At 54.9% G+C, this 26518-nt stretch overlaps 1 protein-coding gene across 10 annotated transcripts in view; it reads right to left on the minus strand.

Moving 5' to 3' along the window:
• The window catches only part of RAP1GAP (RAP1 GTPase activating protein), a 165427-nt gene that overhangs the window by 6253 nt on the left and 132656 nt on the right, over nucleotides 1-26518 (minus strand). For 8 of the 10 annotated variants that reach the window (XM_073601468.1, XM_073601469.1, XM_073601471.1 and 5 more), the window contains 13 exons: nucleotides 26115-26300; nucleotides 25131-25234; nucleotides 20592-20670; nucleotides 20133-20186; nucleotides 15126-15209; nucleotides 12604-12704; nucleotides 11873-12002; nucleotides 11551-11706; nucleotides 8303-8374; nucleotides 8052-8138; nucleotides 7750-7890; nucleotides 2708-2839; nucleotides 43-120 (listed from right to left, as the gene is read on the minus strand). In XM_073601468.1, coding sequence (XP_073457569.1) covers nucleotides 43-120; nucleotides 2708-2839; nucleotides 7750-7890; nucleotides 8052-8138; nucleotides 8303-8374; nucleotides 11551-11706; nucleotides 11873-12002; nucleotides 12604-12704; nucleotides 15126-15209; nucleotides 20133-20186; nucleotides 20592-20670; nucleotides 25131-25234; nucleotides 26115-26300 — 1404 coding nt within the window. The remainder of the gene's footprint in view (nucleotides 1-42; nucleotides 121-2707; nucleotides 2840-7749; nucleotides 7891-8051; nucleotides 8139-8302; nucleotides 8375-11550; nucleotides 11707-11872; nucleotides 12003-12603; nucleotides 12705-15125; nucleotides 15210-20132; nucleotides 20187-20591; nucleotides 20671-25130; nucleotides 25235-26114; nucleotides 26301-26518) is intronic. The other 2 variants (XM_073601470.1, XM_073601467.1) reach the window with 1 other exon arrangement.

Genomic DNA, 26518 nt, shown 5'->3' on the forward strand with positions numbered 1-26518 from the left:
CCCCCCAATACAACCCTTCTGTGAGCAGGAGAAAACATCCACCTCTTCTATGGTTCCTATGCCTATGGCACTTCCGCGGCGTCCATGCCGGTTGGGCGTTTTCCCTGGCACAAGCAACGACTAGTGGGCAGGAAGGAGCGTGGCACAGAGACACAGAGGAGATGAAATGTGGGCAGAAAAGGGTTAATGGAGAGGAAATAATGGAGCGTTAGTTAAGGAGACAGAACCGGATGATGAAACGAAAAGGAACCGGACAGGAGAGAGAGACGGGAGAGAAAAAGAGAGAAAACCAGTCATGCACAGAATGGACTGTCTGTCGTCAGATATGGTTAATCACCGTGCCAGATACCGTATGGTGGGAGCTTATGGTTGTGATGGCAGACTAATCCGGGATGATGGCGTGTATACCAGGGCCACCATGGGCTGGGAACACCTCCCTCCATGGGATGGGAAAACCTTTCCGCTGGGAACATATCCCTCCATTGGCTGGGAACACCTACCCGCTGGGAACACCTCCTTCCATGGGCTGGGAACACTTACCCGCTGGGAACACCTCCCTCCACTAGCTTGAAACACCTACCCACTGGGAACACCTCCTTCCATGGGCCAGAAACACTTCTTCACTGGCTAGGAATACCTTCTTCCATTGGCTCCTCTAGACTGGGAAAATCTCCCTCTATTGGCTGGAAACACCTTTTGCCTGGACTGGGAACTCCTTCCTCCATGTGAGCACCTCCCATCTGAGAACACCTACCAACATGGGCTGAGGACACCCTCCATCGAGGAACACCTGCCTATATGAGCTGGGAACACCACCCATTCGGGAACACCTTCCTCCATGGGCCGGGAACACTTTCTTCCTCAGGAATATGTCCCTCTATGGGCTGGGAGCACCTTATTTCATGGGCTAGGAGCATCTCCCTCCATCAGCTGTGAACATCTCCCACCCGGATTGGAAACTCCTTCCTTTATGTGCTGGGAACATCTCCCTCCATGAGCTAGGGACACCATCCACTGTAGGCTGGAAACGCCTCCTTCCATGGGCTGGAAACGTCTCCTTTCATGGGCTGGACACGCCTCCCTCCATGGGCTGGAAACGCCTCCCTCCATGGGCTGGAAACGCCTCCCTCCATGGGCTGGAAACGCCTCCCTCCATGGGCTGGACACGCCTCCCTCATGGGCTGGAAACGCCTCCCTCATGGGCTGGAAACGCCTCCCTCCATTGGCTGGAAACGCCTCCCTCCATTGGCTGGAAACGCCTCCCTCCATGAGATAGGGACACCATCCACTGTGGGCTGGAAACGCCTCCTTCCATGGGCTGGAAACGTCTCCCTCAATGGGCTGGACACGCCTCCCTCCATGGGCTGGAAACGCCTCCCTCCATGGGCTGGACACGCCTCCCTCCATGGGCTGGACACGCCTCCCTCCATGGGCTGGACACGCCTCCCTCCATGGGCTGGACACGCCTCCCTCCATGGGCTGGAAACGCCTCCCTCCATGGGCTGGAAACCCCTCCCTCCATGAGATAGGGACACCATCCACTGTGGGCTGGAAACGCCTCCTTCCATGGGCTGGAAACGTCTCCCTCAATGGGCTGGACACGCCTCCCTCCATGGGCTGGAAACGCCTCCCTCCATGGGCTGGACACGCCTCCCTCCATGGGCTGGACACGCCTCCCTCCATGGGCTGGACACGCCTCCCTCCATGGGCTGGACACGCCTCCCTCCATGGGCTGGAAACGCCTCCCTCCATGGGCTGGAAACCCCTCCCTCCATGAGATAGGGACACCATCCACTGTGGGATGGAAATGCCTCCTTCCATGGGCTGGAAACACCTCCCTCCATGAGCTAGGAACACCCCCCCTCCATTGACTGGGAACGCCTCCTTCCATGGGCTGGAAACGCCTCCCTCCATGGGCTGGGAATACCGAGCTAGGAACACCTCCCTCCATGAGCTAGGAACACCTCCCCTCCATTGACTGGGAACGCCTACTTCCATGGGTTAGGAACGCCTCACTCTATGGACTGGGAAGCCTCCTTCCATGGACTGATAACGCTTCAATGAAGGACTAACTATCAGCCACTTGAGGTAAAGGATGGATGACTGAATATCCCCAATCCATTGTTCTGGGTTCTCTACATAGTTCCAGAATCCGCTACATCCCAGGAGAGCCGCCTAGTGATTGGCCAGCCTGCTGGAAAGCTGCGATATCGGATCTGAATTGCTCCACACCGTCCAACACCAGCAAAAACTGATTTAATTTTGGATGGAGTGGAGGAGCGTTATAGAGCATCAGTCAGGGAGATTCCCCCTCATTTCCTGTCATGGCGGGAAGTCTCTCTAATGAGTCACCAAGACAAAACCATTATTGGTGGAGAGGCGGGATCTTTGTGTCTTCTTGTCCCGGTGACCCTCTCTTTCTTGTATGGGTGTCACAGGGGCAGGAAATAAGGGAAAATCTCCCCAGAATGTTGAAATCCAGAAATAACATTTTCTGAGGTTAGACCTTACAATCAGCTCCATGGGAATCAACTTCCACAATCCACTCCTGTCCCCTGCACCAGGGCCCAGTATTTAGTGGGGTGCCCTTTAAATAAAGATGGCGGTGAGCTGTGATACAAAGTTCAAGCTTGTGATATTGTCGGAGACCCTATACACCCCCCCCCCCCCCCGATCCCAGGGGATCCCTGTTATACTGAACACTCACTATTCCCGGAGGTTTGGGCATCTCTGGGTTGTTGTGTCCGAAGCTGCCACTGTGGCTGGTGGAGACGGTGTTCTGCTTCTTATTGCTGAGCCCCATGGCGTCCATGGATTGGCTACGGCTCCTAATGACGCGCTGCAGAGAGAAGGACCAAGGGAAAAGGAGATATAAATATTCCAGAGGACCTGTATGGGTCACCACTGAAAAAGAAATTGTATTATCACTGCTACCTACTCTGTATTCATGTGTTAATACTGCTGCCTACTCTGTATTCGTGTGTTATCACTGCTACTTACTCTGTATTCATGTGTTATCACTGCTACTTACTCTGTATTCATGTGTTATCACTGCTACCTACTCTGTGTTCATGGATTATAACTACTAACTACTCTGTATTAATATATTATAACTGCTACCCACCCTGTATTCATGTATTGTCACTGCTATCTACTCTGTTCATTTATTATTGTTCCCTGTCCTATAGTAATGTATTATTAATGTTACCTGCTTTGCTTATTATTTTTTCCCCACTTTTGTCCCTTGTTTTCTATCTTCAGTCTGTAAGGTCCTGAGGAAGTGGGGTTTTTCCTCAAAACGCGTCAACTTTGTTACAGCTGCTGCCTAGACACCACATCTGGGTTTTTCAGGAAGTGGTTGTTGATACATCTATGACCTCTAATATGCATTTTAATATTTGTTTACCAATAAAATGTAATGATTACTCTTTTAATGGAATTTTGAGTTACTACTGGAGGCACATGTAAAGTCCCATTATTTTCCTCCTGGTGTCCAACGTGTACGGGTGATGCCCCCTCTGGTAACGTGTAGGGACGATGCCCCCTCTGGTAATGTGTAGGGACGATGACCCCTCTGGTAATGTGTAGGAACGATGCCCCCTCTGGTAACGTGTAGGGGCGATGCCCCTCTGGTAATGTGTAGGGACGATGCCCCCTCTGGTAACGTGTAGGGACGATGACCCCTTCTGGTAATGTGTAGGAACGATGCCCCCTCTGGTAACGTGTAGGGACGATGCCCCCTCTGGTAACGTGGAGGGACGATGCCCCCTCTGGTAACGTGGAGGGACGATGCCCCCTCTGGTAACGTGTAGGGGCGATGACCCCTCTGGTAACGTGTAGGAACGATGCCCCCTCTGGTAACGTGGAGGGACGATGCCCCCTCTGGTAACGTGTAGGGACGATGCCCCCTCTAGTAACGTGTAGGGACGATGCCCCCTCTGGTAACGTGTAGGGGCGATGACCCCTCTGGTAATGTGTAGGAACGATGCCCCCTCTGGTAACGTGGAGGGACGATGCCCCCTCTGGTAACGTGGAGGGACGATGACCCCTCTGGTAACGTGGAGGGACGATGACCCCTCTGGTAATGTGTAGGAAAGGAACGATGCCCCCTCTGGTAACGTGGAGGGACGATGCCCCCTCTGGTAACGTGTAGGGACGATGCCCCCTCTGGTAACGTGTAGGGGCGATGACCCCTCTGGTAACGTATAGGGACGATGCCCCCTCTGGTAACGTGTAGGGACGATGCCCCCTCTGGTAACGTGTAGGGGCGATGCCCCCTCTGGTAACGTGTAGGGGCGATGCCCCCTCTGGTAACGTGTAGGGGCGATGCCCTCTCTGGTAACGTGTAGGGGCGATGCCCCCTCTGGTAACGTGTAGGGGCGATGCCCCCTCTGGTAACGTGTAGGGGCGATGACCCCTCTGGTAACGTGTAGGAACGATGCCCCCTCTGGTAACGTGGAGGGACGATGCCCCCTCTAGTAACGTGTAGGGACGATGCCCCCTCTGGTAATGTGTAGGAACGATGCCCCCTCTGGTAACGTGGAGGGACGATGCCCCCTCTGGTAACGTGTAGGGGTGATGCCCCCTTCTGGTAATGTGCAGGAACGATGCCCCCTCTGGTAACGTGGAGGGACGATGCCCCCTCTGGTAACGTGGAGGGACGATGCCCCCTCTGGTAACGTGGAGGGACGATGCCCCCTCTGGTAACGTGGAGGGACGATGCCCCCTCTAGTAACGTGTAGGGACGATGCCCCCTCTGGTAACGTGTAGGGGCGATGACCCCTCTGGTAATGTGTAGGAAAGGAACGATGCCCCCTCTGGTAACGTGGAGGGACGATGCCCCCTCTGGTAACGTGTAGGGACGATGCCCCCTCTGGTAACGTGTAGGGACGATGACCCCTCTGGTAACGTATAGGGACGATGGCCCCTCTGGTAACGTATAGGGACGATGCCCCCTCTGGTAACGTGTAGGGACGATGACCCCTTCTGGTAATGTGTAGGAAAGGAACGATGCCCCCTCTGGTAACGTGGAGGGACGATGCCCCCTCTGGTAACGTGTAGGGACGATGCCCCCTCTGGTAACGTGTAGGGACGATGCCCCCTCTGGTAACGTGTAGGGGCGATGACCCCTCTGGTAATGTGTAGGAACGATGCCCCCTCTGATAACGTGGAGGGACGATGCCCCCTCTGGTAACGTGGAGGGACGATGCCCCCTCTAGTAACGTGTAGGGACGATGCCCCCTCTGGTAACGTGTAGGGGCGATGACCCCTCTGGTAATGTGTAGGAAAGGAACGATGCCCCCTCTGGTAACGTGGAGGGACGATGCCCCCTCTGGTAACGTGTAGGGACGATGCCCCCTCTGGTAACGTGTAGGGGCGATGACCCCTCTGGTAACGTATAGGGACGATGCCCCCTCTGGTAACGTATAGGGACGATGCCCCCTCTGGTAACGTGTAGGGGCGATGCCCCCTCTGGTAACGTGTAGGGGCGATGCCCTCTCTGGTAACGTGTAGGGGCGATGCCCCCTCTGGTAACGTGGAGGGACGATGCCCCCTCTGGTAACGTGTAGGGGTGATGCCCCCTTCTGGTAATGTGCAGGAACGATGCCCCCTCTGGTAACGTGTAGGGACGATGCCCCCTCTGGTAACGTGGAGGGACGATGCCCCCTCTGGTAACGTGGAGGGACGATGCCCCCTCTGGTAACGTGGAGGGACGATGCCCCCTCTGGTAACGTGGAGGGACGATGCCCCCTCTGGTAACGTGGAGGGACGATGCCCCCTCTAGTAACGTGTAGGGACGATGCCCCCTCTGGTAACGTGTAGGGGCGATGACCCCTCTGGTAATGTGTAGGAAAGGAACGATGCCCCCTCTGGTAACGTGGAGGGACGATGCCCCCTCTGGTAACGTGTAGGGGCGATGCCCCCTTCTGGTAATGTGTAGGGACGATGCCCCCTCTGGTAACGTGTAGGGACGATGCCCCCTCTGGTAACGTGTAGGGACGATGCCCCCTCTGGTAACGTGGAGGGACGATGCCCCCTCTGGTAACGTGGAGGGACGATGCCCCCTCTGGTAACGTGGAGGGACGATGCCCCCTCTAGTAACGTGTAGGGACGATACCCCCTCTGGTAACGTGTAGGGGCGATGACCCCTCTGGTAATGTGTAGGAAAGGAACGATGCCCCCTCTGGTAACGTGTAGGGACGATGCCCCCTCTGGTAACGTGTAGGGACGATGCCCCCTCTGGTAACGTGTAGGGGCGATGACCCCTCTGGTAACGTGTAGGGACGATGCCCCCTCTGGTAACGTATAGGGACGATGCCCCCTCTGGTAACGTATAGGGACGATGCCCCCTCTGGTAACGTGTAGGGGCGATGCCCCCTCTGGTAACGTGTAGGGGCGATGCCCCCTTCTGGTAATGTGTAGGGACGATGCCCCCTCTGGTAACCTATAGGGGCGATGCTCCCTCTGGTAACGTGTAGGGGCGATGCCCCCTCTGGTAACGTGTAGGGGCGATGCCCCCTTCTGGTAATGTGTAGGGACGATGCCCCCTCTGGTAACCTATAGGGGCGATGCTCCCTCTGGTAACGTGTAGGGGCGATGCCCCCTCTGGTAACGTGTAGGGACGATGCCCCCTCTGGTAATGTGTAGGGACGATGCCCCCTCTGGTAAAGTGTAGGGACGATGCCCCCTTCTGGTAATGTGTAGGGACGATGCCCCCTCTGGTAAAGTGTAGGGACGATGCCCCCTTCTGGTAATGTGTAGGGACGATGCCCCCTCTGGTAACGTGTAGGGACGATGCTCCCTCTGGTAACGTGTAGGGACGATGCCCCCTCTGGTAACGTGTAGGGGCGATGCCCTCTCTGGTAATGTGTAGGGGCGATGCCCCCTCTTGTAATGTGTAGGGACGATGCCCCCTTCTGGTAATGTGTAGGGGCGATGCCCCCTCTGGTAACGTGTAGGGGCGATGCCCCCTCTGGTAATGTGTAGGGGCGATGCCCCCTCTGGTAATGTGTAGAGACGATGCCCCCTCTGGTAATGTGTAGGGGCGATGCCCCCTCTGGTAATGTGTAGGGGCGATGCCCCCTCTGGTAATGTGTAGGGACGATGCCCCTCTGGTAACGTGTAGGGGCGATGCCCCCTCTGGTAATGTGTAGGGACGATGCCCCCTCTGGTAACGTGTAGGGACGATGCCCCCTCTGGTAATGTGTAGGGGCGATGCCCCCTCTGGTAACGTGTAGGGACGATGACCCCTTCTGGTAATGTGTAGGGACACCTCTGGTAAGAACAATGGTAACTATGCAGTACTGCCCTTCAGCCACCAGGTGTCAGTATATGACAGTGTAAGAGAAGGCAGTAGACGGAGGGGGCGATGCACTTGGAGGATATCTGCTCAGCTGTAATAAATCGACTGAACTGAATACAGTTTGCGCCCTTCACATTCGTCCAACCAAAGACTCTGCCTGAGGAACGACCAGTCTCTACAATCTGCCTGACAATCCGCCATTCACCGAACATTCGCTGGCTTCTGCCCTGTAGATCCGTATTAATCAATATAATTCTTTGATGGGTGCAGGAAGACGTTACCGGAAAGTGCTGCACTGACAGCGCTGCCTAATACACAGAGAGCCACTAGAGGGCGATGGTGCACATTGCTGTTGTATGGCTGACTGCCCTCAGCTCCTGTACTGACAGCACTGCCCATTATAAAGGCAGCCACTAGAGGGCGTACCGTACTAATACAATTCTCACCTTAAAAGACTCGAAGAATCCACCTCCTCCTCCCCCTCCGTTCTCCATCTTGTCATCGTCCCCGCACAGGCCCATCATGGATTGGCTGTTAATGTGAAGCTCCTCGTACAGAGTCTCCAGCAACGCTACTCGCGTGCGCTCCTAACATGACAAGAATCAGAAGGTGACACCAGCAACAGTATACACTACACATCATGAATGGCAGCGCTATCAGAGCCGTACAATTCCCACAGAGGGTCTAACCCCGGGAATCTCCCCCATTGAGAGGTGGTGTGCTCCTCGGGGGCGGGTTTACGTCTCACCTCCAGCTTGGCGAACTTCTCGGCTTTATAGCAGGCGTACTCCGCGTTGATCAGCTTCGTCAGGAGAAATTCCTGGAACTCTGACCCCTGAGTGAAGGAAGAGAAGAGCGGTGATGGAAGGATTCTCCGCAGTCCGAGCGTTCAGGACTGACAGTCTGATGGCTCAGGCCCCGAAACTCAACGAGACGACAGTAATTTGTACCAGCAGAGGGGCAGCTGTCCGCCTCTGGTCACATGACCCCGGGACTTACCTTCCGGAAAACTGCCGGCTCGGGGAGGGGTGGACCGAAGAAAGGCACGTCGTCCCGAGCCGTCACCGAGACCTGAAAGACAGCAACGGCGGCAGTCAGACCCCCTGAACACGCTGCACATGGAGCGCCAGCGGGGACCGCTCAGCCGCTATCAGTGGTAATGGGGGCTGACAGGGGCGTGACCCACCGCTGACTCCCATCACCACCGATTAGCGTCAGGCGGTCACCGGAAAAACCTACTGAGCCGCAGATTTACCCAAATTGGATTCAGACTCTGATTTCACCATGCTGCATTGTTTACCAACGAAGTCATGTGATGACTATCACAGCGATCAGGAGAGGTGGGAGGAGCTTCTGGAACCTCCAGGGTAAGAGATGAAATGCACCATTCTGTTGCAGCCGTTCCCATCACCGCAGGTTAGTGCAGTGCGTCGCCATTCACTTTACAGTGCCTTGAAAAAGTATTCATACCCCTTGAGATTCTCCACATTTCTCATGTTACAACCAAAAACAAATGTATTTTATTGGGATTTTATGTGATAGACCAACACAAAGTGGCTCATAATTGTGAAGTGGAAGGAAAATGATAAATGATACAAATAAATATGTGAAAAGTGTGGGGGAGGGGCATTTGTATGGCGCCCCCCGGAGTCAATACTTTGTAGAACCCCCTTTCTCTACAAGTCTTTTTGGGGATGTCTCTACCAGCTTTGCACATCTAGAGAGGACATTTCTGCCCATTCTTCTTTGTAAAATATCTCAAGCTCTGTCAGATTGGATGGAGAGCGTCTGTGAACAGCAATTTTCAAGTCTTGCCACAGATTCTCAATGTGATTTAGGTCTGGACTGTGACTGGGCCATTCTAACACATGAATATGCTTTGATCTAAACCATTCCATTGTAGCTCTGGCTGGATGTTTCGGGTCGTTGTCCTGCTGGAAGGTGAACCTCCTCCCCAGTCTCAAGTCTTTTGTAGACTCTAACAGGTTTTCTTCTAATATTGTCCTGTATTTGTCTCCATCCATCTTCCCATCAACTCTGACCAGCTTCCCTGTCCCTGCTGAAGAAAACCATCCCCACCACATGATGCTGCCACCACCATGTTTCACGGTGGGGATGGTGTGTTCAGGGTGATGTGCAGTGTTAGTTTTCCCCCACACATAGTGTTTTACTTTTAGGCCATAAAGTTGAATTTTGGTCTCATCTGACCAGATCACCTTCTTCCACATGTTTGCTGTGTCCTCCACATGGCTTCTCACAAACTACAAACAGGACTTCTTATGACTTTCTTTCACCAATGTCTTTCTTCTTGTCACTCTTCCATAAAGGGCAGATTTGTGGAGAACACGACTAATAGTTGTCCTGTGGACAGATTCTCCCACCTGAGCTGTGGATCTCTGCAGCTCCTCCATAGTTACCATGGACCTCTTGGCTCTTCTCTGATGAATGCTCTCCTTGCCCGGCCGGTCAGTTTAGGTGGACGGCCATGTCTTGGTAGGTTTGCAGTTGTGCCATACTCTTTCCATTTTCCGATGATGGATTGAACAGAGCTCCGTGAGATGTTCAAAGCTTGGGATATTCCTTTATAACCTAACCCTGCTTTATACTTCTCCACAACTTTATCCCTGACCTGTCTGGTGTGTTCCTTGGCCTTCATGATGCTGTTTGTTCACTAAGGTTCTCTAACAACCTCTGAGGGCTTCACAGAACAGCTGTATTTATACTGAGATTAAATGACACACAGGTGGACTCTATTTACTAATTAGATGACTTCTGAAGGCAATTGGTTCCTCTAGATTTTAGTTAGGGGTATCAGAGTAAAGGGGGCTGAATACAAATGCCCCTCCCCCCACACTTTTCACATATTTATTTGTATCATTTATCATTTACAATTATGAGCCACTTTGTGTTGGTCTATCACATAAAATCCCAATAAAATACATTTTTGGTTGTAACATGAGAAAATGTGGGAAATGTCAAGGGGTATGAATACTTTTTCAAGGCACTGTATATGATATGGCGATGCAGCCCCAGCACATTGCCCAGTAATGCACCGCCATGCGCTGTGGTGCGCTGCGGAGCCAAATGCATGTTAATGGAACGCTGCAGGACGCCAATGTCTGAAGAGACACAGTGGTGTAGTGGGTAGCACTCTCGCCTAGCAGTAAGAAGGGTCGCTGGTTTGAATCCCGACCACGACACTACCTGCCTGGAGTTTGCATGTTCTCCCTGTGTTGGGTTTCCTCCGGGTACTCCGGTTTCCTCCCACACTACAAAGACATGCTGGGAGGTTAATTGGATCCTGTCTAAATGGGCCCTAGTATGTATGAATGTGAGTTGGGGACATTAGATTGTAAGCTCCTTGAGGGTATAGGGACTGATGTGAATGTACAATGTATATGTAAAAGCGCTGTGTAAATTGACGGCGCTATATAAGTACCTGAAATAAATAAAATAAAATAAGAGACCCAGAAGCTGAACTCTATGCAGATATAAAACTCCCAAATCAATTATTAATACATCATAAAATGTATTCTTTTATATACAAGACCTGAATATGAACTAGAATCGGGCCCCTTACAGTCCTGGCCTGTACAGCAGAGATCAGACAAGGGGAGGGAGAAGCAGCACAAGGAGCCAATCAGGTGAGCCACAGTGCTCATGTGCTAACAAATGACAGGTAAACAGGAGGAGAGAGCAGGGTGACCGAGAGAACCTCTGTCAGCTACTTCTCCTTTCACTGTCCAATCACTGGCTGGGGGAGGGACAAGAGCTGTAATTGTTACTGAACTGCAGCAGAGAAGTCTCCTGTCTGGCCAGACATGGTTATGCTGTGTAAATTTTAGGACTGGATGGACAGATATCAATCCTTTGACAGATAAAACAGCCCCCTTGTATGTTTTTCATATGATTCAGAGAGTCACCTTAATGTCACCCCCAATGACAATACATTTTGCCCAAATTTTTGAGAAAACCCCCATCTTTGCTCATCCCCATTAGTGAGGAACTAGAAGTCCCAGCATGCTCAGCAGCCTTGGTCCTCACCCCGTTGTATATGATATGACCTGGCACACCCTGGGATGAGACTACTGTCATCCAATGAGATCGTTTCTTTGGCCGCGGTCGATCGTTGCATTTATGATAACACCCGGAGACGCTGAGACCAGCGATTGCAACCCTCACGTAATACATTGTCAGATCTGGTCTGCCTGTCTGTTGGGTCTAGTGTGTTTTGGGGAGGGGGGTACCTTGTACACAGTGTTGGCGGTGCCGGACTCCTCAACTTGCACCACGATGTAGGCATGCAGGAAGTTGGAGGCGATCATGTCGGGGACGAAGGGCGTGTTCTCATCCTGGAAGACTATGGCCACGATGTCGTTCCCGATGTGCCGCTTCCTCTGCAGCTGAACAGGAAGGAAGAGGTGAGGAAGAGGTGAGGAAGAGGTGAGGAAGTGGGGAGGAAGAGGTGAGGAAGAGGTGAGGAAGAGGTGAGGAAGTGGGGAGGAAGAGGTGAGGAAGTGGGGAGGGGGCAACACACGGGGTACACATGGGGTACAGGATATGCGCTACCTGCTGGGCGTCCCCCTCAGTGTATGGCAGCTTAGTGGACACGTGGAACATGATCTCCTTCCCACGGAAGTTGCAGTAGATGGATTCTGTTCCCGTCTGTCCATGAGTGACATCCAAACCTCCCCGGAAACTGCAATATAAATACAATATGGGGGAGGGGTCATCTGGAGTCCACCCAAAAGTGACATCTCCCATCATAGCTCCATCTCTGTTCCTGCCCACCTTTGTGCGTCCCGCCTCCTGCTGGCATATTCTCAATAATCCCAAATAAAAATTCAGCAGGGATAGTGGGAACCCCTCATAATGTGCACAGCAGACTCCACCAATAGACTCCAAAAGAAACAGAAGTGCCTGTCAGGGGCTTTACCTCTCCAGCATCCACCAATTACTGAAGTATCAGTTTTGGGTGGAGTGACCCTTTGGACATCAATGAGATGGTCTTCCAACTCTTCTTGTATAACCATTTACAATGACCCACCATTACAGTGATCCACCATTACAGTGATCCACTATATTTGTTACACATATAGACAGTAGAACAAAAAAGGCCAGCATTTTTCCTACACCTCTTCCTCCCAGTGTGCACACCGATTGGTTGTTGCAGAAGATGTCTCTATGCCCAGAGCTAACCTGAGTTGAATTTTCCATTAAGGGTGACTGACCAATCATCTAGACTCTGACTCTAGGGTGTCAGTGTTGGTCAGTCACCTGGCAAGTCCCCTCCGACTCACCCCTTAAAGTCCTGCAGGAGAACCCGCTCCCCCAGCAGCTCCAGGAACTCCGCAAAGGCTGGACTCTCATCAGTGGTGCTGAATATTTCCTCTTCTGTCGTCTAAAAGACAAAGGGGTTCCAGAACGTCAGCAGAATACCACAGAATACCAACAGCAACCACTGAAAACCAACATTCAAACTCTCCAATAGACATTAAAAGCCAGCGCTGCACTTCTACATCTTGAAAATCCCAATACCCATCACCACCAACACCCATTCCAAACATCCATCACCACCAACACTCATCCCCAGCACTCATCACCACCACCACTCATCCCCATCACCCCCACCACTCATCCCCATCACCACCACCACTCATCCCCATCACCACCCACCACTCATCCCCATCACCACCCACCACTCATCCCCATCACCACCCACCACTCATCCCCATCACCACCCACCACTCATCACCACCAACACTCACCCCCAACACCCATCACTACCAAAAACACCCACAACCACAAACACCCACCACCACTAACCCCCATCACCACCAACACCCATCACAAATATCCATGATCACCAACACTCTACAAACGCTACAATAGACATTAAGAGGCCAGCACCAACACTTCTACATCTTGAAATTCCCAAAACCCATCACCGCCAACACCCATCACCACCAGCACTCATCCCAATACCCATCACCACCAACACTCCTTCCAATACCCATCACCACCAACACTCATCCCAATACCCATCACCACCAACACTCCTTCCAATACCCATCACCACCAACACTCATCCCAATACCCATCACCACCAACACTCATCCCAATACCCATCACCACCAACACTCCTTCCAATACCCATCACCACCAACACTCATCCCAATACCCATCACCACCAACACTCATCCCAATACCCATCACCACCAACACTCATCCCAACACCCATCACCACCACAAACACCCACCACCACAAACACCCACCCATCACCACCAACACCCATCACCACCAACACTCATCCCAACACCCATCACCGCCAACACCCTTCACAAACATCCATGATCACCAACACTCTACACAAGCTACAATAGACATTAAGAGCCAGCACCAACACTTCTACATCTTGAAAATCCCAAAAGCCATCACCACTAACACCCATCCCAAACATCCATCACCACCAACACTCATCCCAATACCCATCACCACCAACACTCATCCCAATACCCATCACCACCAACACTCATCCCAATACCCATCACCACCAACACTCATCCCAACACCCATCACCACCAACACTCATCCCAACACCCATCAGCACCACAAACACCCACCCATCACCACCAACACCCATCACCGCCAACACCCTTCACAAACATCCATGATCACCAACACTCTACAAATGCTACAATAGACATTAAGAGGCCAGCACCAACACTTCTACATCTTGAAAATCCCAAAAGCCATCACCACTAACACCCATCCCAAACATCCATCACCACCAACACTCATCCCAATACCCATCACCACCAACACTCATCCCCAACACCACCAACACAAACATCCATCACCACCAACACTCATCCCCAACACTCATCACCACCACCAACACAAACATCCATCACCACCAACACTCTACAAACGCTACAATAGACATTAAAAGCCAGCACCAACACTTCTACATCTTGAACATCCCAAAACTCATCACCACCAACACCCATCCCAATGCCTATAACCACCAACACCGATCCCAAACATCCATCACCACCAACACTCATTGTCAGCACCCTTCACCACCAACACTTATCCCCAACACCCATCACCATCAACACAAATATCAAACATCCATCCACCCACCACCTTCTACCACCATCAACACCCATCACCACAAACATCTATCCACCCATTATCAACATCTACCAACATCTATCTATCATCTATCATGAACGCACCACTAACACCCATCATTAACAACATCTACCTCCATAAAATTAATCCATCACCAACATCTATCACCATCAACACGCATCACTAAGACCTATCGTTACCAACATCTACCACCACCAATACTCAATACCAACATCCATCCCCAACATCACCCATCAACAACATCTATCATCACCAACATCCATCCCTGACACATGTCACCACCATCATCCATCATCAACATCCATCCACACTATTATCACCAACACCCAGCTAATGATCCCTGGGACACTTTTAGCCTTACAAATGAGGACTGGTCCTGGGTGGGTGATAGGACTTAATGTTCAGTCCCTCTATCACCATCATAATGATGGTTGGTGATGGCAGTGGACCGCAAATACCGATTGTGCAGTCAGCTATTAACAATGTTATAGACAGTCCGATGACACCTCTACGGGAGAGTAAACCTTAATCTTCCCCATAACCCCCCCGCTATGGTGACCTCAACAGTGCCGACACATTATATCACAGACCACAAATCCCTGACTGCCCCCCCAAACCTCAAATCAGCCAACCTGACAATAACCGTACAATCACACTCCTGACCTGTCCCGGTTTCTGGTAGACAACTCCAAACTTAAAGTGATTGCTGATGACGTGTTCATCAAATGTGACGATGAGACGCGACGCCTGGAGGGAAGAGGATAAAGATGAGGATTTAGGATTTCATGAAGAACCAATCAGAGCAATTGAACATCCATACACAGTACAATAATCTGTTCGTCTGATCCGACCCGTAGAGACTGAGGGAAGAGGAGCAGCAAAGTGCAATCACTATACTGTACTTCTAAGTAGAGGTTATGGCAGCCCACATGGCCTCCCCTCCCCCCACACCTTATTATTCCTTATATTCCTAATTTCTCTCTATATACAATGTATCCAGATACATTCACTGAGAAAAGATACACGACTACCTGAAGTCTATTCTTATATTGTCTTCCCGTGATTGACACATGTAATACTCTGTGGGAGGGATCTGATGGGGATCGCCTTGCTGTGATTGGTTGGCCTGTCCTACGTTGTGATAGGTGACACTACGGGGCATATTTATCACGCAGTGAATGTGTCAATTATCAAACATTCTCTGCAGGTGAATCTTCCATGTCTATTATATGACAGAGATTGATTCACCACCGGAGAAAGTCCCATTCACTGTGTCATGAATGACCCCGGCGTGTCCGGTACGGTGAGCGGGGGGTTAATCCTCGCCCATGAATGACCCCGGTGTGTCCGGTACGGTGAGCGGGGGGTTAATCCTCGCCCATGAATGACCCCGGCGTGTCCGGTACGGTGAGCGGGGGGTTAATCCTCGCCCATGAATGACCCCGGTGTGTCCGGTACGTGGGGGGTAATCCTCGCCCATGAATGACCCCGGTGTGTCCGGTACGTGGGGGGTAATCCTCGCCCATGAATGACCCCGGTGTGTCCGGTACAGTGAGCGGGGGGTTAATCCTCGCCCATGAATGACCCCGGTGTGTCCGGTACGTGGGGGGTAATCCTCGCCCATGAATGACCCCGGTGTGTCCGGTACGGTGAGCGGGGGGTTAATCCTCGCCCATGAATGACCCCGGTGTGTCCGGTACGGTGAGTGGGGGGTTAATCCTCGCCCATGAATGACCCCGGTGTGTCTGGTACGTGGGGGGTAATCCTCGCCCATGAATGACCCTGGTGTGTCCGGTACGGTGAGCGGGGGGTTAATCCTCGCCCATGAATGACCCCGGTGTGTCCGGTACAGTGAGCGGGGGGTTAATCCTCGCCCGTGAATGACCCCGGTGTGTCTGGTACGTGGGGGGTAATCCTCGCCCATGAATGACCCCGGTGTGTCCGGTACGGTGAGTGGGGGGTTAATCCTCGCCCATGAATGACCCCGGTGTGTCTGGTACGTGGGGGGTAATCCTCGCCCATGAATGACCCCGGTGTGTCTGGTACGTGGGGGGTAATCCTCGCCCATGAATGACCCCGGTGTGTCTGGTACGTGGGGGGTAATCCTCGCCCATGAATGACCCCGGTGTGTCCGGTACGGTGAGTGGGGGGTTAATCCTCGCCCATGAATGACCCCGGTGTGTCTGGTACGTGGGGGGTAATCCTCGCCCATGAATGACCCCGGCGTGTCCGGTACAGTGAGCGGGGGGTTAATCCTCGCCCATGAATGACCCCGGTGTGTCCGGTACGTGGGGGGTAATCCTCGCCCATGAATGACCCCGGTGTGTCTGGTACGGTGAGCGGGGGGTTAATCCTCGCCCATGAATGACCCCGGCGTGTCCGGTACGGTGAGCGGGGGGTTAATCCTCGCCCATGAATGACCCCGGTGTGTCCGGTACGGTGAGCGGGGGGTTAATCCTCGCCCATGAATGACCCCGGTGTGTCCGGTACGGTGAGCGGGGGGTTAATCCTTGCCCATGAATGACCCCGGCGTGTCCGGTACGTGGGGGGTAATCCTCGCCCATGAATGACCCCGGTGTGTCCGGTACGTGGGGGGTAATCCTCGCCCATGAATGACCCCGGTGTGTCCGGTACGGTGAGTGGGGGGTTAATCCTCGCCCATGAATGACCCCGGTGTGTCTGGTACGGTGAGCGGGGGGTTAATCCTCGCCCATGAATGACCCCGGTGTGTCTGGTACGGTGAGCGGGGGGTTAATCCTCGCCTATGAATGCCCCGGTGTGTCTGGTACGTGGGGGGTAATCGTCGCCCATGAATGACCCCGGTGTGTCTGGTACGGTGAGCGGGGGGTTAATCGTCGCCCATGAATGACCCCGGTGTGTCTGGTACGGTGAGCGGGGGGTTAATCCTCGCCCATGAATGACCCCGGTGTGTCTGGTACGGTGAGCGGGGGGTTAATCCTCGCCTATGAATGCCCCGGTGTGTCCGGTACAGTGAGCGGGGGTTAATCCTCGCCCATGAATGACCCCGGTGTGTCCGGTACGTGAGGGGTAATCCTCGCCCATGAATGACCCCGGTGTGTCTGGTACGGTGAGCGGGGGGTTAATCCTCGCCCATGAATGACCCTGGCGTGTCCGGTACGGTGAGCGGGGGGTTAATCCTCGCCCATGAATGACCCCGGCGTGTCCGGTACGGTGAGCGGGGGGTTAATCCTCGCCCATGAATGACCCCGGTGTGTCCGGTACGGTGAGCGGGGGGTTAATCCTCGCCCATGAATGACCCCGGTGTGTCCGGTACGTGGGGGGTTAATCCTCGCCCATGAATGACCCCGGTGTGTCCGGTACAGTGAGCGGGGGGTTAATCCTCGCCCATGAATGACCCTGGCGTGTCCGGTACGTGGGGGGTAATCCTCGCCCATGAATGACCCCGGTGTGTCCGGTACAGTGAGCGGGGGGTTAATCCTCGCCCATGAATGACCCCGGCGTGTCCGGTACGGTGAGCGGGGGGGTTAATCCTGGCCCATGAATGACCCCGGCGTGTCCGGTACAGTGAGCGGGGGGTTAATCCTCGCCCATGAATGACCCCGGCGTGTCCGGTACAGTGAGCGGGGGGTTAATCCTCGCCCATGAATGACCCCGGCGTGTCCGGTACGGTGAGCAGGGGGTTAATCCTCGCCCATGAATGACCCCGGTGTGTCCGGTACGGTGAGCAGGGGGTTAATCCTCGCCCATGAATGACCCCGGCGTGTCCGGTACGGTGAGCAGGGGGTTAATCCTCGCCCATGAATGACCCCGGCGTGTCCGGTACGGTGAGCGGGGGGTTAATCCTCGCCCATGAATGACCCCGGCGTGTCCGGTACGGTGAGCGGGGGGTTAATCCTCGCCCATGAATGACCCCGGTGTGTCCGGTACGGTGAGCGGGGGGGGGTAATCCTCGCCCATGAATGACCCCGGTGTGTCTGGTACGGTGAGCGGGGGGGGTTAATCCTCGCCCATGAATGACCCCGGCGTGTCCGGTACGGTGAGCGGGGGGTTAATCCTCGCCCATGAATGACCCCGGCGTGTCCGGTACGTGGGGGGTAATCCTCGCCCATGAATGACCCCGGTGTGTCCGGTACGTGGGGGGTAATCCTCGCCCATGAATGACCCCGGTGTGTCCGGTACGTGGGGGGTAATCCTCGCCCATGAATGACCCCTGCGTGTCCGGTACGGTGAGCGGGGGGTTAATCCTCGCCCATGAATGACCCCGGTGTGTCCGGTACAGTGAGCGGGGGGTTAATCCTCGCCCATGAATGACCCCGGCGTGTCCGGTACGGTGAGCGGGGGGGTTAATCCTCGCCCATGAATGACCCCGGCGTGTCCGGTACAGTGAGCGGGGGGTTAATCCTCGCCCAAGAATGACCCCGGCGTGTCCGGTACAGTGAGCGGGGGGTTAATCCTCGCCCATGAATGACCCCGGCGTGTCCGGTACGGTGAGCAGGGGGTTAATCCTCGCCCATGAATGACCCCGGCGTGTCCGGTACGGTGAGCAGGGGGTTAATCCTCGCCCATGAATGACCCCGGCGTGTCCGGTACGGTGAGCAGGGGGTTAATCCTCGCCCATGAATGACCCCGGCGTGTCCGGTACGGTGAGCGGGGGGTTAATCCTCGCCCATGAATGACCCCGGCGTGTCCGGTACGGTGAGCGGGGGGTTAATCCTCGCCCATGAATGACCCCGGTGTGTCCGGTACGGTGAGCGGGGGGGGTAATCCTCGCCCATGAATGACCCCGGTGTGTCCGGTACGGTGAGCGGGGGGGGTTAATCCTCGCCCATGAATGACCCCGGCGTGTCCGGTACGGTGAGCGGGGGGTTAATCCTCGCCCATGAATGACCCCGGTGTGTCCGATACGGTGAGCGGGGGGTTAATCCTCGCCCATGAATGACCCCGGTGTGTCCGATACGTGGGGGGTAATCCTCGCCCATGAATGACCCCGGTGTGTCCGGTACGTGGGGGGTAATCCTCGCCCATGAATGACCCCGGTGTGTCCGGTACGTGGGGGGTAATCCTCGCCCATGAATGACCCCGGCGTGTCCGGTACGTGGGGGGTAATCCTCGCCCATGAATGACCCCGGTGTGTCCGGTACGTGGGGGGTAATCCTCGCCCATGAATGACCCCGGTGTGTCTGGTACGGTGAGCGGGGGGGTAATCCTCGCCCATGAATGACCCAGGTGTGTCCGGTACGGTGAGCGGGGGGTTAATCCTCGCCCATGAATGACCCCGGCGTGTCCGGTACGGTGAGCGGGGGGTTAATCCTCGCCCATGAATGACCCCGGCGTGTCCGGTACGGTGAGCGGGGGGGTAATCCTCGCCCATGAATGACCCCGGTGTGTCCGGTACAGTGAGCGGGGGGTTAATCCTCGCCCATGAATGACCCCGGCGTGTCCGGTACGGTGAGCGGGGGGTTAATCCTCGCCCATGAATGACCCCGGCGTGTCCGGTACGGTGAGCAGGAGGTTAATCCTCGCACATGGCGTGATGACGTCACAGAGGGGTGTGAGGCACGAGGTATGAAGTGTCTCTCCAGGGGAGTCGGGTTCTCCTGTGTGTACAATGGGATACAAAGGATGGCATTGTGTGATACAATGTATCATGTTCATCCTTGCGGTCGGGTTACCTCGCCGTGGTCTCACCTTCGGGTAGAGGACGGGGTGAAATCGATCCACGTTCACATCTTCACACACCAGCTGGGAACAAACATGGAGCCGTGTGAGAAAAACTGTCCAACACCCCCTCCCCCGATACTTTACCCCCCCCCCCCCCCACCTTTACCAACCAATCCCTGAACAGGATCTATCTGGACCACCCAACCTCTAACAATCATACATTCCATAAGGTTTTATTTCTGTCTGTGACCCCATTGGGGAGGTTTTCCCTCACTTCCTGTCCCTGTGACACCAGAACAGGAAGACGCTGAGATCAGTAAAACATCAGAAGTTCTGACTCCTCCCCCCACATGCATCTTTTTAATCTCCCATCACTTCCTGTCCTGCAGCTGACCCCTCCCACTCCTGATTAGAGGCGGAGCTTCTCATCATTTAGATAGGAGTGGGAGAGATCCCAGCCCCTCCCCCAGAGATCAGACAACTCACCTTGGCCATCTGCACCACATTGGGGAACTCGGTCAGGCAGGAGATGGGGATGACGTCGTGGTACGTCTGGGACTTTGTCCTGGAGAAGGAAGACGAGGACAGAGATGACATCAGGAATATAGACAATGACAGAATATAGACAGACAGAGGGAGGTAATGGCTGAACGGAGGAGGGTGGAACGACGTGGCTGAACGGAGGAGGGTGGAACGACGTGGCTGAACGGAGGAGGGTGGAACGAAGTGGCTGAACGGAGGAGGGTGGAACGACGTGGCTGAACGGAGGGGGTGGGACGTGGCTGAACGGAGGAGGGTGGAACGACGTGGCTGAACGGAGGAGGGTGGAACGAAGTGGCTGAACGGAGGAGGGTGGAACGACGTGGCTGAACGGAGGGGGTGGGACGTGGCTGAACGGAGGAGGGTGGAACGACGTGGCTGAACGGAGAAGGGTGGAACGACGTGGCTGAATGGAGGAGGGTGGAATGACGTGGCTGAACGGAGGGGGTGGGACGTGGCTGAACGGAGGAGGGTGGAACGATGTGGCTGAACGGAGAAGGGTGGAACGATGTGGCTGAACGGAGAAGGGTGGAACGACGTGGCTGAATGGAGGAGGGTGGGACGTGGCTGAACGGAGGAGGGTGGAACGATGTGGCTGAACGGAGGAGGGTGGAACGACGTGGCTGAACGGAGGAGGGTGGAACGACGTGGCTGACCGGAGGAGGGTGGAACGACGTGGCTGAACGGAGGAGGGTGGAACGATGTGGCTGAACGGAGGAGGGTGGAACGATGTGGCTGAACGGAGGAGGGTGGAACGATGTGGCTGAACGGAGGAGGGTGGAACGAAGTGGCTGAACGGAGGAGGGTGGAACGACGTGGCTGAACGGAGGAGGGTGGAACGACGTGGCTGAACGGAGGAGGGTGAAACGTGGCTGACTGGAGGAGGGTGGAACGACATGGCTGAACGGAGGAGGGTGGAACGATGTGGCTGAACGGAGGAGGGTGGAACGATGTGGCTGAACGGAGGAGGGTGGAACGATGTGGCTGAACGGAGGAGGGTGGAACGACGTGGCTGAACGGAGGAGGGTGGGATGACGGCTGAACAGAGGAGGGTGGGAGGATGTGGCTGAATGGAGGAGGGTGGAATGATGTGGCTGAACGGAGGAGGGTGGGATGACGGCTGAACAGAGGAGGGTGGGAGGATGTGGCTGAATGGAGGAGGGTGGAATGATGTGGCTGAACGGAGGAGGGTGGAACGACGTAGCTGAACGGAGGAGAGTGGAACGACGTAGCTGAACGGAGGAGGGTGGAACGACGTGGCTGAACGGAGGAGGGTGGAATGACGTGGCTGAACGGAGGAGGGTGGAACGACGTGGCTGAACGGAGGAGCGTGGAACGACGTGGCTGAACGGAGGAGGGTGGGACGATGTGGCTGAACGGAGGAGGGTGGAATGATGTGGCTGAACGACGTGGCTGAACGGAGGAGGGTGGAACGACGTAGCTGAACGGAGGAGGGTGGAACGACGTGGCTGAACGGAGGAGGGTGGAATGACGTGGCTGAATGACGTGGCTGAACGGAGGAGGGTGGAACGACGTGGCTGAACGGAGGAGGGTGGGGCGATGTGGCTGAACGGAGGAGGGTGGAATGATGTGGCTGAACGACGTGGCTGAACGGAGGAGGGTGGAACGACGTGGCTGAACGGAGGAGGGTGGAATGACGTGGCTGAACGGAGGAGGGTGGAACGACGTAGCTGAACGGAGGAGGGTGGAACGACGTGGCTGAACGGAGGAGGGTGGAACGACGTGGCTGAACGGAGGAGGGTGGAACGATGTGGCTGAAGGGAGGAGGGTGGAACGACGTGGCTGAACGGAGGGGGTGGGACATGGCTGAACAGAGGAGGGTGGAACGACGTGGCTGAACGGAGGTGGGTGGAATGACGTGGCTGAACGGAGAAGGGTGGAACGACGTGGCTGAACGGAGAAGGGTGGAACGACGTGGCTGAATGGAGGAGGGTGGAACGACGTGGCTGAACGGAGGAGGGTGAAACGTGGCTGACTGGAGGAGGGTGGAACGACGTGGCTGAACGGAGGAGGGTGGAACGATGTGGCTGAACGGAGGAGGGTGGAACGACGTGGCTGAACGGAGGAGGGTGGAACGACGTGGCTGAACGGAGGAGGGTGGAACGACGTGGCTGAACGGAGGAGGGTGGAACGACGTGGCTGAACGGAAGAGGGTGGAACGACGTGGCTGAACGGAGGAGGGTGGGACGATGTGGCTGAACGGAGGAGGGTGGAATGATGTGGCTGAACGACGTGGCTGAACGGAGGAGGGTGGAACGACGTGGCTGAATGGAGGAGGGTGGAACGACGTGGCTGAACGGAGGAGGGTGGAACGACGTGGCTGAACGGAGGAGGGTGGAACGACGTGGCTGAACGGAGGAGGGTGGAACGACGTGGCTGAACGAAGGAGGGTGGAAAGACATGGCTGAACGGAGGAGGGTGGGACGATGTGGCTGAACGGAGGAGGGTGGAATGACGTGGCTGAACAACGTGGCTGAACGGAGGAGGGTGGAACGACGTGGCTGAACGGAGAAGGGTGGGACGATGTGGCTGAACGGAGGAGGGTGGAATGACGTGGCTGAACGGAGGAGGGTGGAAAGACGTGGCTGAACGGAGGAGGGTGGAACGACGTGGCTGAACGGAGGAGGGTGGGATGACGTGGCTGAACGGAGGAGGGTGGGACGATGTGGCTGAACGGAGGAGGGTGGAATGACGTGGCTGAACGACATGGCTGAACGGAGGAGGGTGGAACGACGTGGCTGAACGGAGGAGGGTGGAACGACGTGGCTGAACGGAGGAGGGTGGAACGACGTGGCTGAACGGAGGAGGGTGGAACGACGTGGCTGAACGGAGGTGGGTGGAATGACGTGGCTGAACGGAGAAGGGTGGAACGACGTGGCTGAACGGAGAAGGGTGGAACGACGTGGCTGAATGGAGGAGGGTGGAACGACGTGGCTGAACGGAGGAGGGTGAAACGTGGCTGACTGGAGGAGGGTGGAACGACGTGGCTGAACGGAGGAGGGTGGAACGATGTGGCTGAACGGAGGAGGGTGGAACGACGTGGCTGAACGGAGGAGGGTGGAACGACGTGGCTGAACGGAGGAGGGTGGAACGACGTGGCTGAACGGAGGAGGGTGGAACGACGTGGCTGAACGGAGGAGGGTGGGACGATGTGGCTGAACGGAGGAGGGTGGAATGATGTGGCTGAACGACGTGGCTGAACGGAGGAGGGTGGAACGACGTGGCTGAATGGAGGAGGGTGGAACGACGTGGCTGAACGGAGGAGGGTGGAACGACGTGGCTGAACGGAGGAGGGTGGAACGACGTGGCTGAACGGAGGAGGGTGGAACGACGTGGCTGAACGGAGGAGGGTGGAAAGACATGGCTGAACGGAGGAGGGTGGGACGATGTGGCTGAACGGAGGAGGGTGGAATGACGTGGCTGAACAACGTGGCTGAACGGAGGAGGGTGGAACGACGTGGCTGAACGGAGAAGGGTGGGACGATGTGGCTGAACGGAGGAGGGTGGAATGACGTGGCTGAACGGAGGAGGGTGGAAAGACGTGGCTGAACGGAGGAGGGTGGAACGACGTGGCTGAACGGAGGAGGGTGGGATGACGTGGCTGAACGGAGGAGGGTGGGACGATGTGGCTGAACGGAGGAGGGTGGAATGACGTGGCTGAACGACATGGCTGAACGGAGGAGGGTGGAACGACGTGGCTGAACGGAGGAGGGTGGAACGACGTGGCTGAACGGAGGAGGGTGGAACGACGTGGCTGAACGGAGGAGGGTGGAACGACGTGGCTGAACGGAGGAGGGTGGAACGACGTGGCTGAACGGAGGAGGGTGGAACGACGTGGCTGAACGGAGGAGGGTGGGACGTGGCTGAATGACATGACCAAAAGAATGGACGATAAGCCAGGCTAAAAGACATCGATGGAAGCTGAACACAGAGCAGTAATCAGGTGGAGGGCCCCTTTAAAGAAACCTGTGAGGACTGAAAGGTGGGCGGGGCCATTGCTGACTCTGATTTTAAAGGTGCAGGCTCCAGGTTTGTCATCCTGATCCCCATCTTCCTCATACAGAACAGGATTTTAGACGTTCCAGCTTTTACTGGCTGCATGCTTGTTCCAGGTCACTTCCATATAAAGTAGGGAAGCCAGGGATCGAAATGATGAACCTGTAAAAAGGATCCAGCAATGGCGGCTCCTCTATCTTCCTCCTGAGAGAATCCTTCCACATTGTCGGGTCTGCTGGAATCATCCCACAGGCTGAGACTTGTAGTTCCTCAGGAGTGATCAGGTGATTTTATAAAGGTTCCAGGACAGACAGAACTAGTATGTAGCTAAAAGCTTCCATTAGAGCCTTCTCACACAGGTTCCCTTTAAGGCCGATACAGTATATGGCCCATCCCCCCCCTCCAGCGGGGCCCCATCTGGCATGCAGCGCAGGGCGTAGCTGGGAAGACACATTATGTAATGGGTACCGGAGCAGCAGGCGGAGGTGTTCCTGGTCTCCGATGACATCATACTTCAGGGAGAAGACGAGGTGACCCAGAGCCGAATCCACCGAGTAATAATTGAAGTGTTCCTGCAAGACAAAGCCATAGAGTCTGTACGAAGACGGGGGACCGGCATGACAACACAGTCATAGAGCTTCTGTATCAGGGTGTCACCCCCCAAATCCAACATCCTGAAACTAAACTGATAGCAAAGTCGACTAATGACTGCTGGTCACATGATACGGGGGGGGGGGGGGGGCGCCTTCCATATCTCTATCCTCACACATGGAGCCTTCCATATCTCTAGCCTCACACATGGAGCCTTCCATATCTCTATCCTCACACATGGAGCCTTCCATATCTCTATCCTCACACATGGAGCCTTCCATATCTCTAGCCTCACACATGGAGCCTTCCATATCTCTATCCTCACACATGGAGCCTTCCATATCTCTAGCCTCACACATGGAGCCTTCCATATCTCTATCCTCACACATGGAGCCTTCCATATCTCTATCCTCACACATGGAGCCTTCCATATCTCTATCCTCACACATGGAGCCTTCTATATCTCTATCCTCACACATGGAGCCTTCCATATCTCTATCCTCACACATGGAGCCTTCCATATCTCTATCCTCACACATGGAGCCTTCCATATCTCTATCCTCACACATGGAGCCTTCTATATCTCTATCCTCACACATGGCACCTTCCATATCTCTAGCCTCACACGTGGAGCCTTCCATATCTCTATCCTCACACATGGAGCCTTCCATATCTCTAGCCTCACACATGGTGGATGTATCCTCACACATGGCTTAAACACATGAAGTCTCATACTAATAGCAGGGAATGTACAGAAGTTAGGCTGCAGTCAGTTCAATCCAGAAGATTCCATTGCCTCCCTGTTGTTTGTGCCCACCTAACCCCAAGATCATATTCCCCCGTTTCCTGGTGTGTACTCACCTTCCCTAGGAAGTGTTTGCGGTACAGGCGTGCCATGTGGTTACTTTCCAGCTTCACCCTCCCGCCGGGAGACTGAACGTTCTCGGGATCCAGCAACGAGGAGCGGTCGTGATTGGTCCCTTCGATCCAGTATCCCCCAAACTGCGGCAGAAGGATAAGAGGGAAGGGCCCCTCCCGGCCCAGGACCTGCAGGGTACAAGGGACAGATCCTTTTTAATACCATATACACGTTCTTTACCTTCAATGAGAACACAACATAGGGACAAGAAAACCTAAACGTGGGAGGGAACTCAGACTGAGGCACAGGGGGCCATGGAGATCAGATTGAGGCACAGGGGGGACCATGGAGGTTATAATGAGACACAGGGGGACCATGGAGGTCTGACTGGGGCACAAAGGGACCA

The sequence above is a fragment of the Aquarana catesbeiana genome, linkage group LG10, assembly GCF_042186555.1.
Source record: "Aquarana catesbeiana isolate 2022-GZ linkage group LG10, ASM4218655v1, whole genome shotgun sequence".
Taxonomy (NCBI): domain Eukaryota; kingdom Metazoa; phylum Chordata; class Amphibia; order Anura; family Ranidae; genus Aquarana; species Aquarana catesbeiana.